The 27,104-nt window shown below is 41.6% G+C and overlaps 1 protein-coding gene and 1 long non-coding RNA gene across 2 annotated transcripts in view; both read left to right on the top strand.

The window, feature by feature from the left end:
- The first annotated feature begins 531 nt into the window (after positions 1 to 531).
- The window catches only part of LOC113025907 (matrix metalloproteinase-17-like), a 99,781-nt gene continuing 73,208 nt past the window's right edge, over positions 532 to 27,104 (top strand). Inside the window, exon 1 of the mRNA XM_026174149.2 lies at positions 532 to 1,144. Coding sequence (XP_026029934.1) covers positions 1,001 to 1,144 — 144 coding nt within the window. The 5' untranslated portion in view covers positions 532 to 1,000. The remainder of the gene's footprint in view (positions 1,145 to 27,104) is intronic.
- On the top strand, positions 20,635 to 22,561 carry LOC113025908 (uncharacterized). Its single transcript, XR_003272841.2, has 3 exons — positions 20,635 to 21,245; positions 21,904 to 21,992; positions 22,192 to 22,561. It is a non-coding gene; the product is annotated as an uncharacterized LOC113025908 (long non-coding RNA).

Raw genomic sequence — 27,104 nt, 5'->3', positions numbered from 1 at the left:
CCTGGCGGGTGTATCGATGCATCCACTTGCAGTTAATCCATAATAAATTATTCACTTTTTTTTTAATCCACTGGCACCAAAGGAAATTCGAGCAATCATGAAGTTAAGAGGATTTACCAACTGCGAAATACGAATATCTCAAAGATTCTGTCTGACCCTTCCAGTATATATCGCTGTATTTCCGTTTCAGGGAACAACAAGCATACTGGTATTGCAATGTTATTACCACGATGCATGGTTAAAAGACGCTCTTTTGCATCTTTCTTCGATCTCCTGTTTGTGTAACACACAGACAAACTCAAATTCACGCTACTGCTTCATAACAGGATTTAGCCCAAGAAATATACACACTTAACACTGACACATTTCTCGTGTAAGGATAAAAGAGCAAAATCGATAAACTGTGCTTTATGTCTTAACCCAAACCACCCCTGAGACCTTCACGTTACGCACGACGCGCGTCATACATTAAGTAGAGTCCAAGTGGGCTGAGAAAGGCGCTGAACTCCCCTTCTCCCCCCTTCTCCCTCCTTCCCCAGAATCCTTTGAGCCAAATACTCATCCACTCTCTCAGCGTGCCTGTCAACGTGCGATCTCCTCTCCTGCCCGGGACAAAGCCGCACACAGCTGCTTTCTTTCCACAGTGTTCGAGGGTGCACGATCCGGAGCGGACCTCGGGTGTCTTGCTGCTGGAATAAATAACCTGTGAAGGACTTCTTATACAGACTGAGAATATTCAGTTTGTTACTTCTTGTTGTGACCACTTAGGCGGTGATCACAAGTGTTATTTCGTAGAAAACAAAAACTTGAAATTCCTTAACGTCCCTACCGAAGAGAGAGAGAAAAAAACGGGTTTAATGTGTTTTATGTGCTTACGGTCAACAGTGAGGTAGACTGACTCGGGCACATTTCACAGAGTGTCGGCGTACGATTTATCCAATGGATGCGGCTGCCGGGGTCGATGTCTGAGCCCTGCAGGATCAGCCTGTCATAGGGCATCATGATTTCTTTGGTTCTTCACAAGTGGATGAGGAATATCTCTCCTAAGATGCTGCTGTTGGTGGTGGTGATGCCGGTATTGTGGTTTTTACCTCTGGCTGGAGCGGCTCCTTCTCTGAGTACCGAGCAGCTGGACATGGGGGTGGTAAGTTTTCCATCTTTTTACACGGGGATAGGAAGTTTGCTACATTAACGTTTTTAGACATGCATGGGGAGTGGAAAGTTTTCAGACCTCCCGTGGGCATACCAACTCTCGGAAATGAGCAGTTTACCCTACTTTTGCATGTAGGAATGCCGTCCTTTCCATTTGATCGAAACTGTAACACCTCGAAGCGGTCCAGTGTCCCTAGGGTAGCCTGGCGTTGCAGACTGGTTGTAATGGAGAAAAATAGGAGACTGTTGCCAAAGCAGGAATCAGAGTCCCTGTAATGGTGTTCAATAAATAAATGTAAATGTATTTGCCTTGGCGGCATATCGACCTCCTCCACAGCATGCTGACAAAGTATATCCTCCACTGATGAATGGCAAGCGGGGCTCCCTTCCAGCGCGACGACAACCTCAGCCATAGGACATTATTTCCTTTCCTCAGTAATGCCTCTAAAAGACTACTTCAGTATATTTTCCTCATGCTGAGTTTGATCAGCATGAGGGAAAAAAAAGATAAAGTGCAAACCTATTACTGGCGTGAGCTGCTAGTTTAATAGTTTTCATTAGTTTACTGTGGCGATAAATGGAATTAAAGTGTGGAACAAGTCCATAATTGTAATGTGAATTTTACTATTTACACTCTGTTTTATGAATAAGCCATGGTACAGTCAAAAAAAAAAACCCCCCATTCTTCTCAGTGAACTGTATTCAGCAAATTAAAGCTATTGTATAATATTTTCATCAGCAGCTTGGGCTCACAATACTTCCACTTTATATTTGGAGTTTAATGAGCTGCGGACTTGCAAATTAAACAAGTATCTGTTAATTAGGAACTCTTGAGACACTCTAATTAAGTGTATACATTAATGGCTATATTACAGATCAACTTAACTGTCTCATTAGGTTTTACTATTTCTTGTTATCTCCACATTGTTTTGCCTAATATAAAATCATAATCAGTCTCCCCATAGAGATTCATCCCTCCGAGCTTTGATGGATTCATATTGTATTGCTGTTCATTCAGCTTGTGTCTCCCTGCATTCGTCTCTGCCAGCTGCTTGTTTGTCTTTTTTTGTCGCTGTTGGTGGTTGTGATGGAGAAGATTGCACATTAAGTCTGTTATCAAAGAACTTTCAGGGTTGGTTTTCAAGCTCGACCAGTTCCACATATTACCTGGTGGATGTTTTGGAGACAACATTTTGTTTCCTTGGTCTTCAATACTCAGACCTACAGACATGTTTTGACCTTCAGTTTCTCAGGTTTGAAGAATACAGTGGGTTAATTGCAAATGTTTGGTCGCCATACCTTAAAGCCATCTTGATACTCAACAAATACTTGGTCTCTTATGTAGCCAGGAGAAACAGAACAATGTGTCCTTGACTTAAGTAGTTTTTCTTACCACTAAACCATCCTGGTTTGAGTTGGGGATGACTGGTTGGGTTTAATATTTGCTACTTAAAGCACTATCCTCATCAGTCATGTGTTTACATTGGCTCTCCTCAGGTTTGTGTTAGCTGCTTCACTACGAGTGGCTTTAGATGGGTTTGACTATAATGTTTACGTAATTTTTAGCCTATAAATAGTAGTGGGGGTAATGTCTAAGCATCACTGACAGGAGTGGTTAGACACATTGTTTTCATTGCTGATTAATGGAGTAATTTCTGCAACGAAACAGTTAGTTATGTCTAAAAGTCTAGAGAAAATAATGAAGACATACTTGTCACAGTGTCTCAGAACCCAAGGTGACATCCACACATTTCTTGATTTTTCTAATCAACATTCCAGAACCTCAAAGTCTCCAATTTGTAATTTGATGAAGCAGAATAAATACACAAATTAACACACTGGAGAAGTTTTGCTTGAAAGCTGGGCCTTTATCGACGCTCTGACACCATGTCATTCCCTATCGTAACGTTAGCGCCATAGACTCAACAGTTTCAGCATATAGCATGTGTGCAATACCAGGATTTTTTTCTCAGTATGTGAAAGCAGCTTCAGGATGGTCATGGGTAGGCAGATGGACAGATGAGCACTGTTCTCCCCTGTGATTGGTTGATTAACTTTTAAATAAGACTTCTCCTGCATTGATGAAATCACAACATGAAGCGCCTTGAGGCGACTTATGTTGTGATTTGGCGCTATATAAATAAAATTGAATTGAATTGAATTGAATGAAATCACCCTGAGCTGCTGAAAAACAGGTGGATAATTAGTTGTTGAGGGTCTGAGTATAGCTTCTCCCCGGCTCAGCCCAGTGGTTTTCATAAGTGCTATACATTTGGGACTCGGTCCACAAAAACAACCATCTACCCACAGAAGCGTGTCCTGATCCCCAGCTCTACTGCTCCACAGTCCCATTACACTTCAGAGCTATTTCTTGGCTTTTAGTCGTGCTGAATGTAGCGCTGAATGTATCCATCTCTCTTTGTAACCACTGTACACAGTGACCATAATTAACTGCACCACAAACTTAAGCACAGCTCTGGTCATGCAGTTTTCAGCTTTGCTGTTATCTAGTCCAGTACATCACTGCAGAGCACCAATTTGCAATTTCAGCATATGAGGGAACTACTACACAACAGCTATAATGGTCCCTGCACTATGTTTTCCACTCATAATGTCATTTTAATCCTGATGGCTGCTTTCTACTCCAGTACTGAATGTCTGACTTCCTCTGGGAACTGTTCATCTCTAATATTGTACTTGCTATTGCAGCTGTCTTAAGCTAGGTGTGGTGAGCGTAAAAGTTGTTGATAAAAGCACCTTAAGTACACTTTAATGCTGTAAAAGTGTGGAAAAAGTGACTTTCCTGCATTTAATCTTTTAATGCTGAAAATGTTAACTTATTTATTTTTTCATGTCTTTAAGCAATAAAACCAAATAAGTGTGTGGTATATGCCTGATGGGATAACCATTCCTTACCAGACTGCCTCTAACTCTCATTTTGCTTCATAATTCCTTTAATGAGAGCACCATCTGGTCTTCTGTCCACTGAGTAAAGAAGGGAAAAAAAGGAAACCCTGGTTGACGCCACCCTCTTTACCACTGCTCCCTTTTTTCCTCTTCACTGCTAGACCTCATAATACTGAATTCTCATGCAACCGGCGTGCCCAGCCCCAACACTCCTCATTAGCTCTTTCTTTGCCTCTCATGAGTGCGCAGTTCACCAGTATTATATTCTGTCCCCTCAGTCATTCAGTCTCCTTCCTTCAATTTTCTTCTTCCAACCCAGATATAGGATGCTTTCTTTCTACCAGCACATCATGGTTCTTCTGATTACACGTAGAGGCCCAGGGAGAGAGGCAGCTCAAAGAGAAAGCTGGATGCAGAAACAGTCAAGGGAAGGAGTGATGGAAGCATTGTGCACCGAAATGACTAATCAGCTATATATTATCAAAAAAAACTAACAAAGAAGGAAAAGAAAAGACAGCAGATATCGAATGAAAAGCAGGAAAAAGTAAAATGCTACTTCATTTCTATCATGCCCGACTTTTGGATACTTTTAGCACTACCGTTCCACTTCTATCTTGACGTGTGACCCTTATGTCTGTACTACTGCGCCATGGGGATTATATCCAGGACAAGGGCATTTTTTTCTCTGATGTCAAGGGGTAGATTTCTGTGCAGCATTGTGTCATGATTAACAGAGAGCGAGAGAGAGAGCGTTCATCATGTAATATATAACACATTCCTGGCTTCTCGGGAAGAGGGAGATACTGTGGAAATGAACCAGTCCTTCAATCTGCTCCTTTCCAATCTGTCATTGCAGCTTTGCTAAGTGTAAAAGTTCTCTTGGGACTTGCAAGTTTCTGAGGAAACTGTCAGAGTTCATAATATCCTTAGAGCCCAATTCAGCAAGGATCTTAAGGGCCCTGGTGCTCTGTTGGCTGCGCTGTAGCATGCTGGTGTGGGAGTTAAGTGTGGCAGCTGCAGCACTTCTGCATAATGTTTTCAGCCAGCAAATGAATTTGTCTGTATTATTTAAGCCATGAATGTGATAGTTGGTCTTGCCTTGTTTGTTCAAACTGCTAAATCCCTTTCTAATAATGAAGTTCTGAATTTTCCTGATCTTTGGCTGGTTTCACAAAGAGTGACTCTGACAATGGCTCAAATGTAAGTAATCAGATATCAGTGGAATAATTTGCAACACATTTTGGGAAAATTAAGACACAGCTGGTCATGCAACCACATCAAAACACTTATCTTTATTTACTCCAGCAGAAAATGGAAGCGAGTCCATAAAACCAGTGCTCATTTCTGTGTAACTCTCTGAGTTAAATTATGACTACCTAACTATACTGGCGAGTCTAAAATATCCTAGTAAAACAAGCCTCTAGTGCTCTGGGATGTGTTTTTGTGGGTTGCATGTGCATTTCAGATTTATATGCACCAAAACAAATTCACTCTTTTTCTGCCGTCTGACTTTATGTAACAGTAAAATGATTGAACTGGTTGGTGGCACAAGCACTCCAGGCTGGATCTTATCAGTTTATCTGCTTTTTATTTCAGCAGAAAAGGGTGGATATCTTAGTCTCAACACAGTAGTTCTCTCCCATCTATTTTTGTTTAGTTTTACAGTAGTGATGGATTTAATATTGTGGGCAAGTGAGTGATGTTTTCCACAACAGAGCTGCACGCGATTGGTTTGAACTGACTTCATTACTTGTGCAGGCACTCTCCAGGGCTCCCCATATAGAAAACCTCAAATCAACTCCATGTGGACAGTTCTATTTTAACTTCGGGGGCCTCGCCTTCCCTCTTGTCTTTGACCGGATCAAGGTTTTGGTTGCTGTTGCTATTCAAAGGGCCGACTACATCTTGTAATTACAGTGGTTTCTGGTGTTATGCTGGCTCACATGCTAAAACCTAAAATAATCCATAGCCATGCCAACTGAACTGCCAATAGACGGCTTTACTAGCACGATCAAGAAAACCCAAAAGGAACAACAAAGCTTCTCTGAAATTGCTTGCAGAAATTGGCAGAATTATAATAAATGTGGTTATGTCTATATGTGAATGCCACTTTCTTCTTGTTTGTGTGTTTCTGTTTTATAAAATGTGTATAGATCGGTGTGTGTGTGTGTATGTGTTGATCAGTGCCACACTAGTGATCTCATTATTTGTCGTTACAAAGCAGTTGTCATTTCTGAACAAGTGAAATAGATGGTTGAAATAAAGAAAAGGTGAGGGACTGGATGAGGACAAATGTTTGTCATCTTTGCAGTCAACTTCAAGACCGCTATGGGTTCATGATCCTATTCGTCTGAATGTCCAAATAAAATGAGGAGAATTACAGGAGCAGGAAGAAGACCAAGAGAGATTGAGTGGGTGGCAGAGATAAGCTGCGTCTCCATCCAAATATCACTGGCAATTAGACCTACTTTCTCTAGTCCACTGTTGATACTCAAACTCCTATCAAGTGAATATAATGAGCCAGTAACAATCTGCAGAATTTTAAGAGGCACTCGTGATCCTGTAAATTGCAGTTTATTTGACTGTTTGAATCGCATTCTGAAGTGGGCTTAATTTTGCATTTGGGTTTATGGTAAGAACAGAGCTTTGCTGTTTCGGACTCAAGTTTAAAAATAGAGTCAAACACAGCGATATGGACACACTTGCACGTGTGTGCATGCTCTGTGTGTATTTTTGAATGAGCATGCTTAATGTAGACATGCCAGTTGCCAACATTCCTCAGCTAAAGCTAAACAGACATCACTGCAAGGATCACTATAGAAACATGCGGCAGCTCTTTCATGGCTTTATGAATTGTGTACCAGGGCAGTCCATATATACATCCTTACATACATAGTCACTCCTTTATCTCTGAACTTATTAAGGCCCCCTCCTATCTTAAAGACGCCATAGTACCTTATTGTCCTAATAGAGCACTTCACTCTCAGACTGCACTTACTTGTGGTTCCTAGAGTTTGTAAAAGGCGAATGGGAGGCAGAGCCATCAGCTATCAGGCTCCTCTCCTGTGAAACCAGCTACCAGTTTGGATTCAGGAGACAGACACCCTCTCTACTTTCAAGCTTAGGCTTAAAAATGTTCCTTTTTGATCAAGCTTAAATGTAGGACTGAGTCAGGTGACTATGAACCATCCCTTTTAACTGCTACAATAGGCATAAGGCCATTACACACCAAGCAAGTTGCAGAAAAGTGACATGAAACTCGGAATTTTTCAGACACAAAATTGTTGTGAAACTTATATACATACTAACAGTTTGGTAACTGTTGGGGTGTCTTTCTAATACTGTAGAGTCTTTACTGTACACACTGCCTTGAAGCAACTGTTGTTCTGAATTAGTGTTATTTAAATAAAACTGAATTGAATTGAACTTTAAAATGGAATTACATAGATGAATTTGCATACTACCTGCTCATAGAGCAAACATATTGATGCAATGCCACTCTATTATACAGTTCCTAGCTCATGTAAAGTGGATTTGTTTGACAATTTTCCATACCATTAAAGGTCACAGAGATTAACAATGGTGTACATGTGACACTGATGGCTGATTATTTGAATGACAGGCAATTACATATCACCGTATGACCTTTCTGTTATAGTTTGAGATTTCCCAAAGTTGATGCAAGCAAAAGGAACAAAAACAAAGGCTGCTTTCAGATTTTTAACTTAACATGTTTACATCACTCGGCTGCACAGATGAGGAAGTGTTTTTCTCTAAACATCCATCAACTGGATGTGTGCAATGCATAGAGACAGATAATTGCTAAAAAGTGCCATGTGACACAGATCAAATACTCGAATTTCACCTAGCATCTGGAGCATAAACTGGAGTAAGGCCATGAGAGGACATGTTTATTGAGTGAGATTCCATTTGAAATACTCCAAAAGGCTACAGCATCACAGACGCTGTCCCGTCAATCAAAGCAGCCGCACCTTCCATCTTTAAGCTCGAACAAAATGAACACAAGTGAGTTGTTTAAAAAAAAAAAATCCAATGACCAAACAGTTTTTTAAAAGTGGGAAACTATCCAAAATCTTGTCTTGTACCAGGCTGTAAACATGCATTTTAACACTGTTGATTTGGGGCTTACTTTTACAGTCAGCCTCAGTGGGCTGCAGTTTTGGCACTTCCATGTTGGCTTCCTCGTGTAGAGTCTGCAGCAATATTAAGGTGGATATTGCATGTCAAAGTTAAATCAAGAGGAATGCCGGGATCCAAGATTTCCCAGCAGAACATTTGTTTGTAATATGATTCGTGCTGTACACTCAACCTTCCAGTGGGTTTCTAGTGTTGTGGATAATTGGTGTATAGGTTAACCCATAGAAACAAACAAGTCAAAGTCTAATTCTGTCAGGTCTGTTATGTATTTGTGTGTAACCTTCTTTTATCCCCACTATCAAGGGACACTGGCTAAGCTTTATTCAGTCCATGTGTCTGTTGGGCTTTCTCTCATTGCCATGCCACATTAGCACCCACAGAGAGAAGAACTTCAAAGAAGGTTTGGGGGCTTTTTACCCTCAATGGAGACACTTAAACTTATGCTTATTAAATTAGGCTCCAGTTGTAGGGGGGCTGTTTTAATTGGCTCCATCAGTTTGTTTATCTTTAATCTCTTGCTGACATTTTAAGTCCTCTTTCTACTTGGCATCCCCGTTTTACCATCTCCCACTACCCCATTCAGTCACAAAGGTTATCTACCCTTCTGTTACTGATGCATGTCCATATTAGGGGGAAAAAACATGAGAAGTGGACTTCTAACAGTGAAACTGTAATAGATTTGTTTTCGGAAGTGAGGAGAAAGACACATATTACACTAAATGTTTTGGGTACTGAGTAGATTTTCCTCTTTAACTCTGCTGGATTTTTCATTGACTTTGGCATCACTCAGTACATACCGTCTGTCTTCTGCCATAAAGTGAAGGTTAATTTGTACTGTAATTTTTAGGCCTGCCATTAATACCCTTTGTACTGAAATTTGCTCATTTTGGGAAAAAAGAATGCAGAGACTTGTGTTTAAACAGGTGCATCTTTCTGGCCTCTCAGAAATGAGGTACAAGTTGCACAAATTAAGCACATTTTTCTCATAGTAAACAAGATTTTGTGACAAGCCGGTGGCTGTCTCAGCAAGGAGGTTTACACACACTCTCTGACAAAAAGCATTCTTCAAAATGCAAAAAAACTGCAAGCCATTGTGGGCATCATTCCAAACAGTGTGTAGGTGTCCCTTTTATAATTTATCATATGAAACTAAAGCATTTCCCACAGAATTTGTTTCTGTTTGTTTCAGTAATGAGGGTGGATATGCATTCATGCAAGCACATGTATGGAGGCAGACCCCATACCTTCTTATAGAAATAATTAAGTAGCACCTTATATTGTGACTTTGTCAGTAAATTATAAAGCAATAATTAGCATTCTCTCCAGTGTGTACATGGACACCAACTCGATCAAATAAAACATTAAGCAATATAATCAGAGTTTCCCTGACCCTGCAGACTCACTAAACTTCACAGTCTTGGACTGCAGTTGATGACAGTAGTCGTTGTTCTGCTTTGCTGCCTCGGTGAGGTTGACATTTTGGCACGTGAACTTATATCCATGTGCTGCAGGTTCTTTTTAGAGAGGCACTCAAGCAAAAGTAGATCTCCGGAGCAAAAGTATGGTCAGTTGTAAATAGCTGCAGTGGAAGTTAGAGTCCATCTGATGCCTTACAAGTTTCTTTTTGCATAAGGAACTGAATGATATCAGGGACTGCAACCACAGGAACCTGGCCAGCAAGCCTGCCAGAAGATAAGATGCCATGATGGGAAATATGGGGAAATAAAGGCGTTATTTGCTAGGAAATAAATCACAGATCTTGATCTTTTGGGCTTAAAATAAGTCAAAAAACATGCAAGTTAATATACTGTCATAGTACTGGGTCTGTAACTCAATGTTTTGTGTATCTTCGTTTTATTCTTTGATTGTTGTATGTTCTCAGTGTTTCCTGTTTTATTTTAAAATAGTCTGTTGTGTCTTTATCATTGTGTTTAGATTCACTTCTCCTGTAATGTCCTTAGGTTCATTTGTGTCAGCTGTTTCCTCATGTGTTTCCACTCCCCCTGATAGTGTGTATTTAGTCTGTGTTTCCGTTCACTCATTGTCAGGTTGTCTGTTATTCCACACCATAGGCATCATAGGTTTCACAGTTTCATAGGCGTTCATAGTCTGCTCCCAGTGTAGTTTTGTCGTTTTCTGTTTTTCCCCTTAGCATTCTTCTTGTTTGCCTTCATTTAGCCCTAATAAAGATTCGCTTTTGTTTTGCAAACCAGCTCCGTCTCCTGCAGTGTCTACTCTTGGGTCCGTTTAAAAAATACATCGACGCACCCCGCCGTGACATGTACCTAAGCACCCATCTCAAGTAAACTCTGTATAGTAAACACAGATTTTGTGTTTTCTCAACTGTTACGACCCGTCTAGGGCCAGGCCATAACATGAGCGAGGCACTCGCTTCCCTCCCCAAGACCCAAGCAGTCACACGCAACAAATCCGTTAGATGTGAAGTGATTTATTTACAAGGTGAATAAAGAGAACCAAAACGGGAGTGTCAACACTTCAGGGTGAGCCAAGGCCAAAACAATAAACAAAACAAACCTACACAAATCCCGCACCCCTGACCTCACCAAAATAAAGTCAAAAATAAAGACAGAGTCTGACCTCCTTAACTAACTCAAAACAGGAGAAAACGGGTGATCAAAAGAAATGGCAGCTCACCCCTACCCACTCCACTTCCACAACTTTCAAGCGTATACTGCAGCCAGCGGCTACCACAGGACTACTGCTGGGTGATGAGGAGAAACGCGAGGACCTCTCCCGCTGTAGCACTCCAGCCTCCTTTTAATGGGCGGGTCCTCCAGCTGGATCCAATCACACCGGGGCAGTAAGTCCACGTACCAATCGGAACAGGGCCCTGGCACAGCTAAATTAACATAGACAAAAACACAGCACCTGCACAAACAAACACATGGACATACAAGTTCGTAACACCCCCTTCCATAAGATTTAAACAATCCTCCTATTGTTTAATTCCTAAACTACAAAATTGCTCTTGACAGGGCGTCCGCGATGACATTTTCCGTCCCTTTCTTATGCTTGATCTGCAGGTTGAAGTCTTGCAAAAGAAGGGACCAACGCATAAGTCTCTGATTTGAGTTTTGCATCTGGGAGAGAAAAACCAATGGGTTATGGTCAGTGAACACTTGAACAGGGATAGAGCTGGATCCGATATACACCTCGAAATGCTGTAGGGCTAACAACAAGGCAAGGGCTTCCTTTTCAATGGTACTGTAGTTCATCTGATGTTTGTTGAATTTTTTTGAAAAGTAACAAATTGGGCGATCCACGCCGCAATGGTCTTCCTGCATAAGGACAGCTCCTGCACCAACCGCACTAGCGTCAACCTCGAGCTTGAAAGGGGACATGAAATTCGGGGCCGTAAGAACAGGGGAACTGCACAGTAATGCTTTCGCAGACTCGAAAGCAGTCTGACAAACAGGCGTCCACACAAAAGGCTTCATCGGACTGATCAAATCGGTGAGAGGAACGACGACAGTGGCAAAGTTCTTACAAAACCCTCTATAATAACCACACATTCCTAGAAATCGGCGCAGCGCCCTTCTCGTTTGTGGGACTGGAAACTCAACGATCGCCTGTATTTTCGCGGTCACAGGCAGTATCTGTCCCTGACCCACCTGTTTTCCCAGATATGTGATGGTGGCTCTGCCAAATTCACATTTGGCTAGGTTCAACGTAAGCGAGGCCTCCTGAAAACGGCTGAAAACAAGAGAGAGTGTTTGTAAGTGGTCAGACCAGGTGGATGAGTAAATGACAACATCGTCCAGGTAGGCATCGCAGTTATTCACGCCCGCCAGTACTTTGGCCATAAGGCGCTGGAAAGTAGCGGGTGCATTACGCAACCCAAACGGCATAACCGTGTACTGGAGAAAATGATCTGGCGTGACAAAAGCAGATATTTCAGAGGCTCGGGGAGTTAAAGGTACTTGCCAGTAACCTTTTAACAAATCAAGTTTGATTACCAAAGATGCCGATCCCACTCTATCAATACAATCCTCCATTCTAGGAAGAGGAAATGAATCAGGTTTGGTAACAGCGTTAACTTTCCTGTAATCATTACAAAACCGAGGAGTGTTGTCGGATTTTGGTACTAGCACACACGGCGAACTCCATGCGCTGGCGCTCGGAAAGGCTAAACCGTGTTCTAAGAGATAGTCAACTTCCTTCTGCATTATCGCCCTTTTCACTGGGTTCACTCGGTAAGCATGTTGCTTAATCGGTTTATGTCCTTCCACATCAATATCGTGGCACAGGACCGCAGTTTGACGAGGGTGATCAGAAAAAAGTGATAAGTTCTTTTCTATCAGATCAGTGATGTCAGCTCGAGCGGGTTCAGACAGGTGGTCTAAATATGTGTCTAAATCATTTAAGATCTCCGAATTTTTCAACCGGCCGCTACCCAGCGCTTCACTTTTCTGGAGTAGCCCGTCATCAGAGGGTTCATAGGGAGAAACAGTACTAGCGGCGCACACTGGAGACGGCGCACCCGAAGGACTCCTCGAGTGAAACGATTTTAACAGATTAATATGACAAACCCTAGACTTTCTCCGGCGGTCTGGGGTCTGGATCACATAGTTGTTGTCACTGAGTTTTTGTTCCACCACATATGGGCCAGCGAACTGAGCTGATAAGCTGGACCCTACCACAGGCAACAACACCAACACTTTCTCACCCGGCTGAAAACTTCTGCAAACAGCTTTTTTATCATAGCGAGTTTTCATTTTAGCTTGCGTATGTGACAGATTCTCTCGAGCTAACTGACATGCAAGGTGAAGCTTTTCCCGAAGTCCGCTAACATAATCCAGAACATTATGCTGAGTTTCAGAAGTTTCTGACAACCACCTCTCCTTCAGAAGGCGGAGGGGACCGCGGACCACGTGTCCAAACACCAGATCCATCGGACTGAATCCCAAGGATTCCTGAGTGACTTCTCTGACTGCAAACAACAATAACGGCAGACCCTCATCCCATTCTCTATCCGACCCCGCGCAGAACTTGCGCAGCATAGCTTTGAGGGTTTGATGGAATCTTTCCAGAGCACCTTGACTTTCCGGGTGGTATGGACTGGATTTTACATGATTTATGTGCAACTCCTCCACGACCTGTGCAAACATTTTTGAGGTGAAATTCGTTCCTTGGTCTGTTTGAACAACCTTTGGAAGCCCGAAAGTAGAGAAAAACTTAAGTAGTGCCTTTATCACCGGTTTTGCTTTCAGCGTGCGTAGTGGAATTGCCTCTGGGTACCTTGTTGCTGAACACATTATTGTAAGTATGTATTGGTGTCCGGATTTGGTTTTTGGCAGGGGACCCACACAATCCAATATTACTTTTTCAAACGGCTCACCTATTACTGGAATAGGATGTAACGGAGCAGGTGGAATGGGTCTGTTAGGTTTCCCCGCCATCTGACATGTGGTACAGGTACGGCAATATGCCACCACATCAGCTTTCAACCCTGGCCAAAAGAAGTTGCGCAACACCCGATGATATGTTTTGTTCACCCCAAGATGTCCAGCCATGCTGGCATCATGCGCTAAGCTAAGCACCTGCCCTCGATGTGGCTTCGGCACCACCACCTGCGTAGCACCAGGCAAACCACACCGGTCAGAGGACCACCTCCTCATAAGAACTCCATCTTGCAAAAAATAAGAAGTGGGTGATTCACTTCCTGCACTCTTAGCTGCAGATAGAAAACAGGGAGCCAGTGATGAGTCATTCTGCTGAGCGGTTATCAATGCATCCCTATTCAATTTCTCATCCAGCTCTGGCATCAGTTTTGTCACATCATTTCCGCTTGCTATTCTGCCACTCTCACGGCTGGGAGATTTACTTTCGTCTAGCGTCGCCATAAACGTGTCAGCAACATCCATAACGTCATCAAATTTGCGTGACTGCGCACGAGTGATTGCACACACAGGAAACACATTTAACAAAGGGGCGGCAACCTCAGTGACAGAAGAAATAGGCGTTTCCACCACTTCAGGCGGTGGGAAAACTGTCCCACCAGCCAAGTCATTTCCTAAAATAAACGAAACCCCTTTAATCGGCAACTGGGAACTCACCGCAACTTTGACATGCCCCGTTTTCACGGGCGAATGTAAATGGACTTTGTGTAACGGCGCCCGAAGAACGCTCATCTTAATTCCCCAAACCAACACATCCGAATCACAAGCAGTTTTATCTGACAATGGTAGTACACTATCCAACATAAACGACTGATGCGCACCTGTGTCCCGAAGAATAGTAACAGGCACTTTGTCCCCCTCTTCTCCCGTCACAGAAACAAAGCCTTTCGTGATGAACGGTTTAAAACGTGGCTCTATTTCTGCATCCACATGGTGCAAATCACGGGTGAGAGTGGAATGCGATTTAGGCAAAGGGACAACTTTGATGAGACCTACGCCCGCTGGATTTCTAGAGCCTTTGCGCTGCTCTTTCCTCCGGAGCGCAGGACAGACAGCGATCAGATGTCCGGGTTCGCGACAATAAAAACAGTCGCGATTAACACCATCCTCCTGTCTATCTTTCAGTCCTATCTTTGGTGACTTTATCTTCCTTTCCTGTCCCACCCTAATATTCTGTGAGACAGCGGCTGAAAATATAGTTTTGTGGGTGAGAGTAAACTCATCAGCCATCACTGCCGCTTTAGCAAGTGAGGTCACCTTTTGCTCATTCAGATAAATAACTACTTGGTCCGGCAAACATTTTTTGAATTCCTCTAACAAAAGAAGCTCTTTCAGCCCCTCGAAATCCTGTGCTTTACTGGCCTGCAACCATCGTTCAAACAGGCGACTTTTCTCACGGGCAAACTCCACAAATGTCTGATTGGCGGTTTTTTCACACTTCCTAAATTTTTGACGGTAGGCTTCTGGGACGAGCTCATATGCCTGCAACACAGTCTTCTTCATGACGTCATAATCCAGGCTATCCTCAATTGATAAACTGGTACACACCTCCTGGGCTTTGCCAACCAATTTGCATTGTAACAGCAGCGGCCAAAATTCCTTCGGCCAACTTAACGCGGCCGCTATACGCTCAAAAGCGTTAAAATAGGAATCCACTTCGGCCTCACGAAACGGGGGAACCAGTTTAACGTGTTTGGTGATGTCAAAACCTGTCGGGACCGCGGTGGACGTACTAGGATGACTAGAGGCAGATGTGGAGGGCTTTCGCTCCAGCTCCAAAGCTCTGACACGGAGGTGCATTGCTTGTACCTCAAGCTCTTTAGCACGGGCTTCCACCTCCCTAATACGGAGGGTCAAACGGAGATCTTCCGTAGACCGCCCCGCCAGGGGTTCCCCGGCCGTACCAGACTCAGCTGCTTCAGGCTTCGCCCCAGCAGCATCAGAGTCCGCCTCGGCCGTGTCAGAGCCCGCCTCAGCCGCATCAGAGTCCGCCTCGGCTGGTAGCACGTTAACAGGCCCTTTGGCATCCGACCCCGGCTCAGCCTCCGGAGCCACCTTCACACCCCCGCCATCAGGCTGCTCTACAGCTGCCTGCGGGGCAGGAAGGATGCCTCGCTCCACCAGCTCTGCACACAAAGCGTCCCTAACCTCCGCTTTGCGGGCACCATAGGACACTTGAATATCATAACAACTAGCAATGATAAGCAAATCCGCTTTCCTGCACTTCACAATTCTATCCCACGAAGGCGAAGTAACAAAATCATCCAAAGAAAACTCCATAATTCCACACACCTACCACCCCCACACCCAAGAAAACCGCCAACAGACCAAACACACGCAAAAACCCACAGAAAAAGGCAGAGGACGAGCCCCCAATTCATGTTACGACCCGTCTAGGGCCAGGCCATAACATGAATGAGGCACTCGCTTCCCTCCCCAAGACCCAAGCAGTCACACGCAACAAATCCGTTAGATGTGAAGTGATTTATTTACAAGGTGAATAAAGAGAACCAAAACGGGAGTGTCAACACTTCAGGGTGAGCCAAGGCCAAAACAATAAACAAAACAAACCTACACAAATCCCGCACCCCTGACCTCACCAAAATAAAGTCAAAAATAAAGACAGAGTCTGACCTCCTTAACTAACTCAAAACAGGAGAAAACGGGTGATCAAAAGAAATGGCAGCTCACCCCTACCCACTCCACTTCCACAACTTTCAAGCGTATACTGCAGCCAGCGGCTACCACAGGACTACTGCTGGGTGATGAGGAGAAACGCGAGGACCTCTCCCGCTGTAGCACTCCAGCCTCCTTTTAATGGGCGGGTCCTCCAGCTGGATCCAATCACACCGGGGCAGTAAGTCCACGTACCAATCGGAACAGGGCCCTGGCACAGCTAAATTAACATAGACAAAAACACAGCACCTGCACAAACAAACACATGGACATACAAGTTCGTAACACAACCCATTAATGCATTTTCCATTCCATGACTCCTGGGTTGACCATGTTCCATTATTAGTAGTCAGAAAAGCAAGGAAAACAGGATTTGTTTTGCTCACTCAGTCAACCCATTCATCAATCATTAACAATACATCACATTGCAATTGTTCTTTTTTTGGCCCTGAAAAACATTGGCATTTCCAACTTCCATCTTCAAATGGAATGCTGTATATATCCCAGTTGCCATAGTGTGACAGGTTGACTACAGCCTGGACAGGTTGCCAGTCTATTGCACTGCTAACATAGATAGATGAACAGCCATTCATGCTTGCATTCAATTTAGACTCACCGGTTAGCTTAACATACACGTCTTTGGATCGTGGGAGGAAGCTGGAGTAGCTGGAAAAAACCCACGCAGACACAGAGAGAACATGCAAACTCCTCAGAGAGACCCGAGCCCACCAGTGGATTTGAACCAGACGTCAGTGCAAGACTGTGCTGCCTTTTATCTAATTCTGCTTATAATTTACACATAGATTTGTGTTTACATATGCTTGATTATTGTCTAACTAACCCAACATACTGCAGTTCATATAAATGTATCACACTAGTCTTTTGTCCATCCAATCACCTGTATTTTCTTCTTCATGAATACAGATTCAGAAGGGTGAAAATATATCACATTTTGGGTCCAATTTCGTTTAAGTCTTTTCTCATCTATACTGTCTGCTTTTTTTATGTTCTGTATTACTTTTTCTGTGACTTTGTTGACTCATTCTGTGCCTCTTAATGTCTTTCCTCTTGTGTATTCTCCACTGTTGTCTCCATACCTCTTTCTCTAGACAACTCTTGTCTCTGCACCCTTCTTGTTTCTTCCTCCAGGAACAGACAGTGGTTCAGTCTCATCTTTTTGTATAGTGAGCTGTCCTTAAGCCAGGGATTAAATGATTCATTTACAGTCACATTTTAATCCTTGTTGCCATGCTCTCACACATACAAACATGCAAATTAGGACAGATTTTCCTCCCAAGTGTCTGGGAAAATGACATTCACACCTCCAACTGAATGGAAACTTGGTGTCAGAATAAGCTCATCCATCAGAATGTACCACATTCTTTCAACTAGTCAGACTTGTATCCCATTATATGCACATTGTGTATTCACCAGAGCAAAAATACTTCCTGAAGTGAAGTGATTGAGTGTTTCAGCAGGGTAGCGGGTGTGCCATCTGCTTGCAAAATAGTGTGTAGCTGTGGAATCTTACATTGAATGCCATCCTTGCCTCCATTTTCAGTCTTTTCTGTTCACTGCATACAATTTTTGCAATCCAGTTCAATTATAAACCATTTTAACTGAAAACAAAGTGGAGCAGTATTCTTCAAATTTTTTGTGCCTTCTTGTGCTAATGTCAAGAAATATGCCAGTTAATTTTGATTTTGGACTTGGTATTTGTGTTTCTAAGAGGAAACTTGCTTTTTAAAAATAAAAATAAAATTAAATGAATGGCTTGTCTTTAGCCATTTAGTTAAGAGTCCAAATCATTCAAGCTCAAGTTTGACATTTGGCAGCAGCGTCCAGGCTATGATCAGAGCTGTAACCCTCTGACTCTGGATTCTTCTTTACTCTTTTTTCCTTGCAGGAAAGATATTCTGTAGCAAAAATGGATCTTGTTAAAAAGAGGTCAGTGCTAGAATTACAATAAATAAAAAAGGACAATTTATTCCTAAGTATTTGTACTTACTAATCTGTTTTTAATATTTGTTCTTTAGCATCCACTTACGAAAGGGTTTAAGAGCTTATATATACTGTAATCTTTTTGACGCCTACTTCCTATAGAGCTTTTGTCACATCTCTTCTTAGCAGAGGTGGTGCTATGTGCCAGATCCATTGTGGCTCCCTTGGAGAAATTACATAGTATATGGATAAATAGTGCTAAATATATCAAGTGGGCCAGATAATTTGAGGTATACAAAGAAAGTCATGGCGTGGATGTAGGTCCATTCAGTATATAAGCCTCATTGTTTTTGGTTCTTGTGATCTTCACTGAATAATGCTCAGCTTTTTAAAAGAGGCGAGTGGTCTAAGCTGGACTTTAATTTAATGCTACCACATATCTCGCTCCTTTTACTTCTGCAACAAGATATTGAATGCTTTTCATTACAGCTAAAATCATCACACATACTCTTACAGAATCAAATAAAAGTAGCTAATAATGAAATTTTCACAATAGCTTTAAAGTGTTTTACGACAGTCACAACTGTCTAATTACCTAACCACTGGTCTGTGAACATCTGTCCCAGTGTTCATAAACTACTGAAATAAAGAAAGACTTTTACTGCAGTTTCCTATGGGAAACATTTAATTAGCGAGCATATATAGGAGCGGCAAAAACCTCAAAGGCTGACGTATTTGGTTTTAAATAAGGTTTAAATCAAGCTCTTTTTTTTTTTCATTGAAAAAGTTGTTAGTAACTAATTTAAATTTCTTATTTTCAGTAATGTGACTTAAGTCTGTTCATTGGCTTTTAAAAAATTTGATTGTCTTTAGTAACAGAACTTTGTTTTTAAATTTACTATTATTGTTGTTGTTGTTATTTTATGATTTTTTTTAAAGTCCAGCTCTTCGCACAACACATAGGAAATTGGTGGAAAATTAAAGATGCAGCTGGAAAGAAGAAGAATGAAAGAAATAATCACAAACAGATTAGCAGTAACCGCGAATGACACAAAATAACAGCACACTTTGTTGCTAAACGTAGGCATTAAAGATATTCCACAAAATCTGCACCACCCCCTGGGCCTAAAATTCATAAAGATAAATATTAAATTAATATAAAAAAATGATAGGAGTCAAAAATAATTGAGAAACAAATAACCAGTATGAGTAACTAAAAATGAGTGTACTATTGTCATATCAATTGAGCTAAGATACAAATTTATACATTAACTTGTCAAGCAACATTATGATAAAAGCCTGAACATGCTGATAAATGGGACTTGACCTGTTTGAGTGTCACACGATCTAATGTGCTTCCTCTGATTAGTGGTGTTGTCGATATAGTAGCTTTGGCTGACAAAGGGAATTGAAGTTTCTGCCAGGAAAAAACAAAACATGTTTTGGAAGAGACTCAGTGGGAGATTTAGTAAGATTTGAAATGATGACATTTGTTTATCGTATACTACGCAGTGAGAGCTTTTGCTTGATAGCCTTTTCTCACTTTTGAAGGAGGTAACATTTAGAGGCTTTTACAAATGAACTGTTCATATATAGTTCTGTAAGGGCTTGTAATGGGCAGGCAGCCTGTCCAGTGTGTAACCCGTCTCTTTCCATATGACAAATGGGAAAGGCTCGTGCACTCCCACCTCCCCGCAAGAAGGCTTGCATCAGTGGTTAGGAAAATGAAGGCATGCATAGTTCTATACAAAAAATATTACAATCCAGAAAAATCTAATTCTTTGTTGAAATGTTTCTGTATTTTCTGTATTTACAATCAAATTAGCAACTTCAAGTATATTTAGTGTCTTGTGACAATGTATCTCTGGGATAACGGCACTGAGATCTACCCAATGTTTGAGAAACATTTATTTTTGACAAAGCACCAGGAGCACACTGGTAGAGGTGACCAGAGCAACACTTCAAACTGCTCGAGTCATGACTGACTCACTGATTCAGTTTAAGTAGGGCTGCCTCTTGTTTTAAGTGAAGCTTATCATACATAAAATTGGCCGTCCTTCTCTGCTGAGAGAAAGTCCTGTTTCCATGAAATTTTGCACTTGTGCTATTACCTATGTCAGATAAAAATTATCAGATAAATTTATCTCAGATAGATTAGTATTAGCACTACCAAACGACAAAGCAAATCTTTATTTTCTAATGGTTTAGCGATGTAAAAGTCAACCAGCCATGGACTGAAATGGGAAGATTTCCAATGTTCGTGGTCAGCTGAATGGCCTGTCAGCGTTCCACGGTGAAGCAAACAACCATGTGCACACTCATTTCCACACACTAACATGATCTTAGCAAGGAAACTCTTAGTTGTGAATGAAGACAGAAAGTTTGCCAAAGTAAACCGTGGGGTGGACCACCTGCAACAAATCTCCTTCACCTAGCTTAATGTTAAAGAAGCAGACAAAGGCAAAAGCTAAAGCTATCCAACGCTCTTATGGAATCAGAACGATGCCACCTTGAAACGAAACCGAAAAAAATATTGAAACCGAAAAAAAATATTGTAACTGAAATAAATGTACTGAAAAATCTTGTATTGAAACCGAAAAAAAATTGATAGTGAAAAACAATTAATTGAAACTGTAATTTTTTTGTTTTCACTTACAATTTTTTTTTTTCGGTTTCAATCCACTTTTCGGTTTCAAACCATTTTTCAGTTTCACTCTGCTGGCACTGTTTTGGCGTACGGGGGCGCGCTGGGGGGCGGGGATTCCGACCCGCATGTATTTGCATATATTATAATGCTGACCAATGACTGGAGAAAACACTGACGACGCGACTGCGGTCACGGACAAACTCGCACGTGTCTGTTCGGGAATGGCAGATGCCGAGAGGTCCAGCGTTTACATTACCGACTATTTCAAAGTGACAGCCTGAGGTGTTCTTCAGTAAATTGGACTACCGGACAGGAGGACCTGAGGCCCCACCGCATTATTTTTGGTAAGTTAAATGTGTTTGTAAGCTAATCCGTAATTTAGGTCCTTAGCTAGCTACCTGAGGACCTAGCTAGCTAAAATGAGCACTCGGCTGTCGGGGAAACATGTTTTGTAAAGTTCGTTTAGCTACCCCGTGCAGGTGAATGAATTTACCCTGACTAAAGAAATCAAGAGAAACGCACCGGGCTGTACTTTTATTATGAGTATTATACTGTAAGAGCAACGGGCTGGACTCTGCTTCTGCTCCTGTGCAGAGCTGATTATTAAATATGTGCAAACAGCAGCATGTTTTCTGTCGCTTTCCACATGTGGAAGGACATTAAAGCCAACTTTTAAATTCCCCTCATTAGTCAATAGCTACGGATTAAATAGCAAAGCCCGATACTTATGTACTGAAACCAACTACTTCCGCTTGTCAGCTTTAGTTAAAATGTTACATTTTTCACCTGGTTATTTTTTTAGCTTTTTTTTTTTTTTTTTTTACGGAGTTTGTTACAAATATTCAGGTTAAAAAACTGTCCAAATTATTTTTAATGAATTATGTTCACAAAGTCACATGTTCAGTACTCTGTACAGCTTGCATCCTTTAGGACAAATAATTTGAAACATTAATATTTCTTGTTCAATACTGAGCTGATAACACCTCTGTATGTTGTGACCAGGATGCAGCAGCAGACTGAACCTCGACTGAAACCTGCTCCATCATCTCATCTTTGCAGATGTCCATTTATAAAGCATCAACAACTCAAAGGTAAACATGATATTAGAAAATGTGTTAGTAAGGCCTTTAAAACAAATAAAACAAATAAAAAGCTGTCGGCAGAACTGTAGGACTGAACAACTTCAGATCCCGAGTGTGTGAGGACGGAGAAGGATCAGCTCTATTTCAGATTTGAGAGATAAACTTTATATTTCAGTTTGTGATGATTCTGTTCTGTTTGTGATTACAGGAGCTGTCCTCAGATTTAGACCTCAGCACCACCCAGTGACAGCAGACAGATCATCCTATATCTTCAATCTTTGTAGTAACTCCAAAATTAACTGAAGAAAACAGTACAAAGGTTAAAGTACCACATGTGCTGTCAGTGAAAGCTGCAGCTGTTTTATTGATAAATTTAAAGACAAAAAGTCAAAAGGATTAATCACCCCTGTAACTGTGTCACTATACATCAGCATTAACAGTACCTCAGTTTGGTGTTTCAGAAAACTGCTGATCTCAGACCTGCACAACTTCTGTTTTAAACACTGAATGTACTCAGCTACATGAAGAGCACATGATGTTTTCTCTGACACAATTAAATAAAACCTGATTAAAGTCAATGGTTGTTACTTATATTTGAACTAAAAACTTGTGATCTGGAATTCTTTCACTGTTATTTATCATAAAGTAATTCAGAGTCATTCATACCAGAGTAACCAGTGAGCACAACATATATTTAACTTTCTACAGGACTTAAAGCTATTACTATAGCTTATAGCTATAGCTATTACTTAACTGCACTACTGTATAGTTCTGTGTAAATAATCATTCTGTACATATAATTTTTAATCCTACAACTGTTTATAACTTGCATAGTTCACATTTCTGTATAACTGTATATCTCAGATTTCTGTAGTTTTTCATATTTATATCCTGTTCATAGCCTGTGCATAGTTTGTACTCACTACAGCCTGTACATACTTCATACCATGTACATTGTAACATACCATAATAGACCCATTTCTGTAATATACTTACAATATATATTAGCAATAATATAGATATGTAATATATCTATATCATGGCTAAAGCACTTCTGGATGGATGCAAACTGCATTTCATTGCCCTGTACCTGTGCATGTGCAATGACAACAAAGTTGAATTCTATTCTATTATATTATGTAAAAGTCCAGACCCTCTGAGGATTATCTGAGTACTTCTAACATTACACAAAGCAAAGGTCTCCATCAGTGTTCATGAAATGCTGGGTTTATCCTTCTTGTGAGGGAGCTGCTGGTGAAGATCACGAGCCCTGCTTGATCCCGGCGACGAGTTTCAGTCTTCCTGGTGTTTCTGAAATGATGCCTCTCACTGTGGGTCAACAGAACTTCTGGCACAGGACAGCTGTAATAAAAGAAATTGAAGAAGTTTTGGGAAAAAAAAATCTTGGAAATGCCCTAAATGTGAGAAGCAGATTTTGTATTTACTTTTCTTTTGCCAATCAAGATAACAAAGTATAATTTTTACCATACAATTACTAACCTTGTCATCTCCTGCACTGTCTGTTTTGGGTTCTGGGCTTGTCCTTCCCAGCACTCATGAGACTGCTTTGCTGCACTGTGGTATGAGGTGCTAACCTGTTGACAGTGTTGGGAAGGTTAATTTTAAAATGTATTCCACCAAAGATTATAGAAGTACCAACTAGATGTTAAAATCTTAATATAAATGAGTAACAGTAGGTGGACATTAGGTAAGGCTGTACTTTTTGCAGCGATCTCGTGTAGAAAACTATTCAGCGCGTATATAAAACAGGTCAGCGGCTCCGAACCGTAGTAAAGGGACCTCTGGCTAATATGTCTGGTTCGTGTCGGGCTCGTAGCTGAAAACTAGCTTTACTTTGTTGTCTGGGTCAAGTTTGCTAGCGAGAGACAGAGAGGCGTTGAAAGGCTGCTTATTGTTTCGGAGGAAAACACGAACACGGTGTACAGTCGAGCCTTAACAGCTTACTTACAACTGGGCTCCTCAGGCACTCTTCTTGGCTGCAGTGGTTATTATTATATTTACATGCTTCCAGCTCCTGTTTCTGCTCCGTGACAGCTCGTACTTTTCCTTTTTCTCCCTCCCTCGCTCACAGACACATAACAGGTATGGCAGTCCATTCTCCCTGCAGCACGGAATACACTGCCCATGAGGCTACATTGTTTAGGGCGTTGCCTGTAACACTCTGCTATTGCCTTCATATTAAATAATTTTTGTATAATAATTTTTAGAGGCTCTTATTGCGTGTTTTGTTTGGGTTTCCACCGGTGTGGAATTACCAAAAATAGAGACCATAGCCTAACATATGAAACAGGAAAATACCGTCATGTAATCCATTTATTTCAACAAACTAACTGTATTCTCAATATCACCTATTGAACAGTAACTGTAACGGATACATTTACTCATATTTTGTATTTTAAATACGTAACATGTATTATGTTACTGCCCAACACTGCCTGTTGAGATCCTGAGATCCGCTCCTAGAACACCGGCCTCCAACTCCTGAAGAGACACGGGTGTCCCTAAATTTAGCAAATATTAGCTTCAGGCTAGCTTGCTACGACGAATAGGCTAATACCAGCATTTTACCACAACTTCACCAGATGTAGCTAAAAAAACTAAACTAATGTCCAACCACATCATCTGCAAAAATCAGAGATGAGATTCTGAGGCCACCAAAGCGAAAGCCCTCCACTACTTGGCTGCGCCTAGAAATCCTGTCCATAAAAATTATGAACAGAACCGGAGACAAAGGGCAGCCCTGGCGGAGCCCATCACCCACCGGGAAGGAGTCCGACTTATTGCCGGCAATGCGAACCAAGCTCCTGCAACGGTTGTATAGGGATCGAATGGCCCGTAGCAATGGGCCAGACACCCCATATTCCCGCAACACCTCCCACAGGACACCCCGAGGGACACGGTCGAATGCCTTCTCCAAGTCCACAAAACACATGTAGACTGGTTGGGCAAACTCCCATGCACCCTCAAGTATCCTGGAGAGGATAAAGAGCTGGTCCAGTGTTCCGCTACCAGGACGAAAACCGCATTGTTCCTCCTGTATCCGAGGTTCGACTAACGGACGAACTCTCCTTTCCAGCACCCTGGCATAGACTTTCCCAGGGAGGCTGAGGAGTGTGATCCCCCTGTAGTTGGAACACACCCTCCGGTCCCCCTTCTTAAAGATGGGGACCACCACCCCGGTCTGCCAGTCCACAGGGACTGCCCCTGATCTCCACGCAACATTGCAGAGGCGTGTCAACCAGGACAGCCCTACAACGTCCAGAGCCTTCAGGAACTCGGGGCGGACCTCATCAACACCAGGGGCTCTGCCACCAAGGAGTTGTTTAACTGCCTCAGTGACCTCGCCCCCGGAAATTGGCGGGTCATTCCCCCTAAAATGTAATAATTTATTTTACTATTAAAAATTTGGGGGTTGGTTGGTTGGGTTTATTTTTTGTTTTGCTTTTTGGTTTGGTTGGTTTTTTATTTAACTTCTTTATATGTACAGTCAGTTATATATCTTAGAGAGGAAACTGGAATTTGCAGAAATCGTTATCAGCAGGTCAAACTTAGGGAGAAATCTGAAATTGTAATTGGCCAAGAAAACTGCAGTCGATGCGTAGTTTTAGCATGGGCCCTTAAAAATGCTGCTTCACTTCGAGGATTTTAAACAAGCTATAAACCTTGAAAACATATTCATGGAAACATGCAAAAAGATGAGAGGGGTAAGTGCTCACTGAGAGGAAAGGTGAGCTGAGGAAAAAAAATGCATTAAAATAGACGGATGATTTGCAGGCCTGGATTAATTCTCACTCCTTTACTTGCTTGGCAATCCAGCCTCAATTTTCTGTTCAATTAAATGTGTCATTCAGGCTGCATGTCATCCCCAATTTCCCTCTCTTTCTATCCCCCTATATTCTCCCTCTTTGATCTTATCTGTTTGCACAAATGAGACTAAATCTTTAATTTCGTCAGTAAATTGTGTTTACACTCAGGATATGCCTTTGGAATGGTTTCAGGAGCTTCTCAGTCAAATACACTTAAGCAAGCTCTCATTCCTTGGATCCTACATCATCCCAGTGTAATACTTTAAGTAAACTATCTCTCAGTATAAGCTCCTGCTATAAAACGCTAAAGCTGTTACAACTGCTTTGAATAATGATACCATCTTAGCGCCTGCTGCAGAACCCATGGATGTTCTGATGAAATTCAGTTGAAAGAAATGTCCTCATTGGAGAGCAACATTAGAGGCAGAAGACTGTTTGATGTGAGACATTCACATCTGTGTGATACACATTTATAGTCTCATATTGCTTTTAAGTGACTTTTTTTTTTTACAGACTGGAAAGATTAGCATCTCTGTCTAGTCAAAGCTGTTTCTTGATTATAGATCTTTTTGGGTTGTTTTTTTTTCTCAGAACTTACCTCCCAGATCCTGATTTTAACTACTGTAGATTTCTCTTCTCAAGCAAAATGTTTGTATATTCATAATAATTACACGCATCAGGAATTTTCTTTTGCTATGTGGTTTGGGACTTGTAGAAAATGTTTTGTGGCACTAAAGAAAGGGAGCACAATCTGAGAAATCAAAAATGATATTAAATACCTGTGCATGTATTTCTTTGCCAGTTATTTGAAATTGCTACCAATCAAATATCAATATGTAGCCCTTGTAGTATGCAATTACACTGCACATAATGGCCATATTTACCACATTTGATGTCCATGTCTGTGGAGATTCTCTCTGAATTGGAAGTGTGAAAATAAGCCCGGTCGGGCAATGGATGTGCATCGAGAAAGGGGTCATTTTAAAATAAAGACACTACCAGTACAACGTATTTTGTGATTATTTTTGGTTCAGTGTAGGTGCTATAACTTTTATAGCAAATCATTACTCTTTGATCACACAGTAGACAATGCAAAAGAAAATCATGATATGATTCAATTCAAGGTAACATACCTATCAAGATTAAAAGAAAGGGATACAATAAAACACATCTTTAAAAGCTGCCAGTAGCAACTAGTTTGCTTTCGAGGAGTACAGTGAATTTGATCATTTTTGGCTACTACATGACCAAAAATATTTTTGACCACATGCAACAAACTTGCGATCTTGTTGCC

The sequence above is a fragment of the Astatotilapia calliptera genome, chromosome 7, assembly GCF_964374335.1.
Source record: "Astatotilapia calliptera chromosome 7, fAstCal68.1, whole genome shotgun sequence".
In the NCBI taxonomy this organism is placed as follows: Eukaryota; Metazoa; Chordata; class Actinopteri; order Cichliformes; family Cichlidae; genus Astatotilapia; species Astatotilapia calliptera.
The sequence above is the reverse complement of the archived record's forward strand: the minus strand, read 5'-3'. Positions and strand labels throughout refer to the sequence as shown.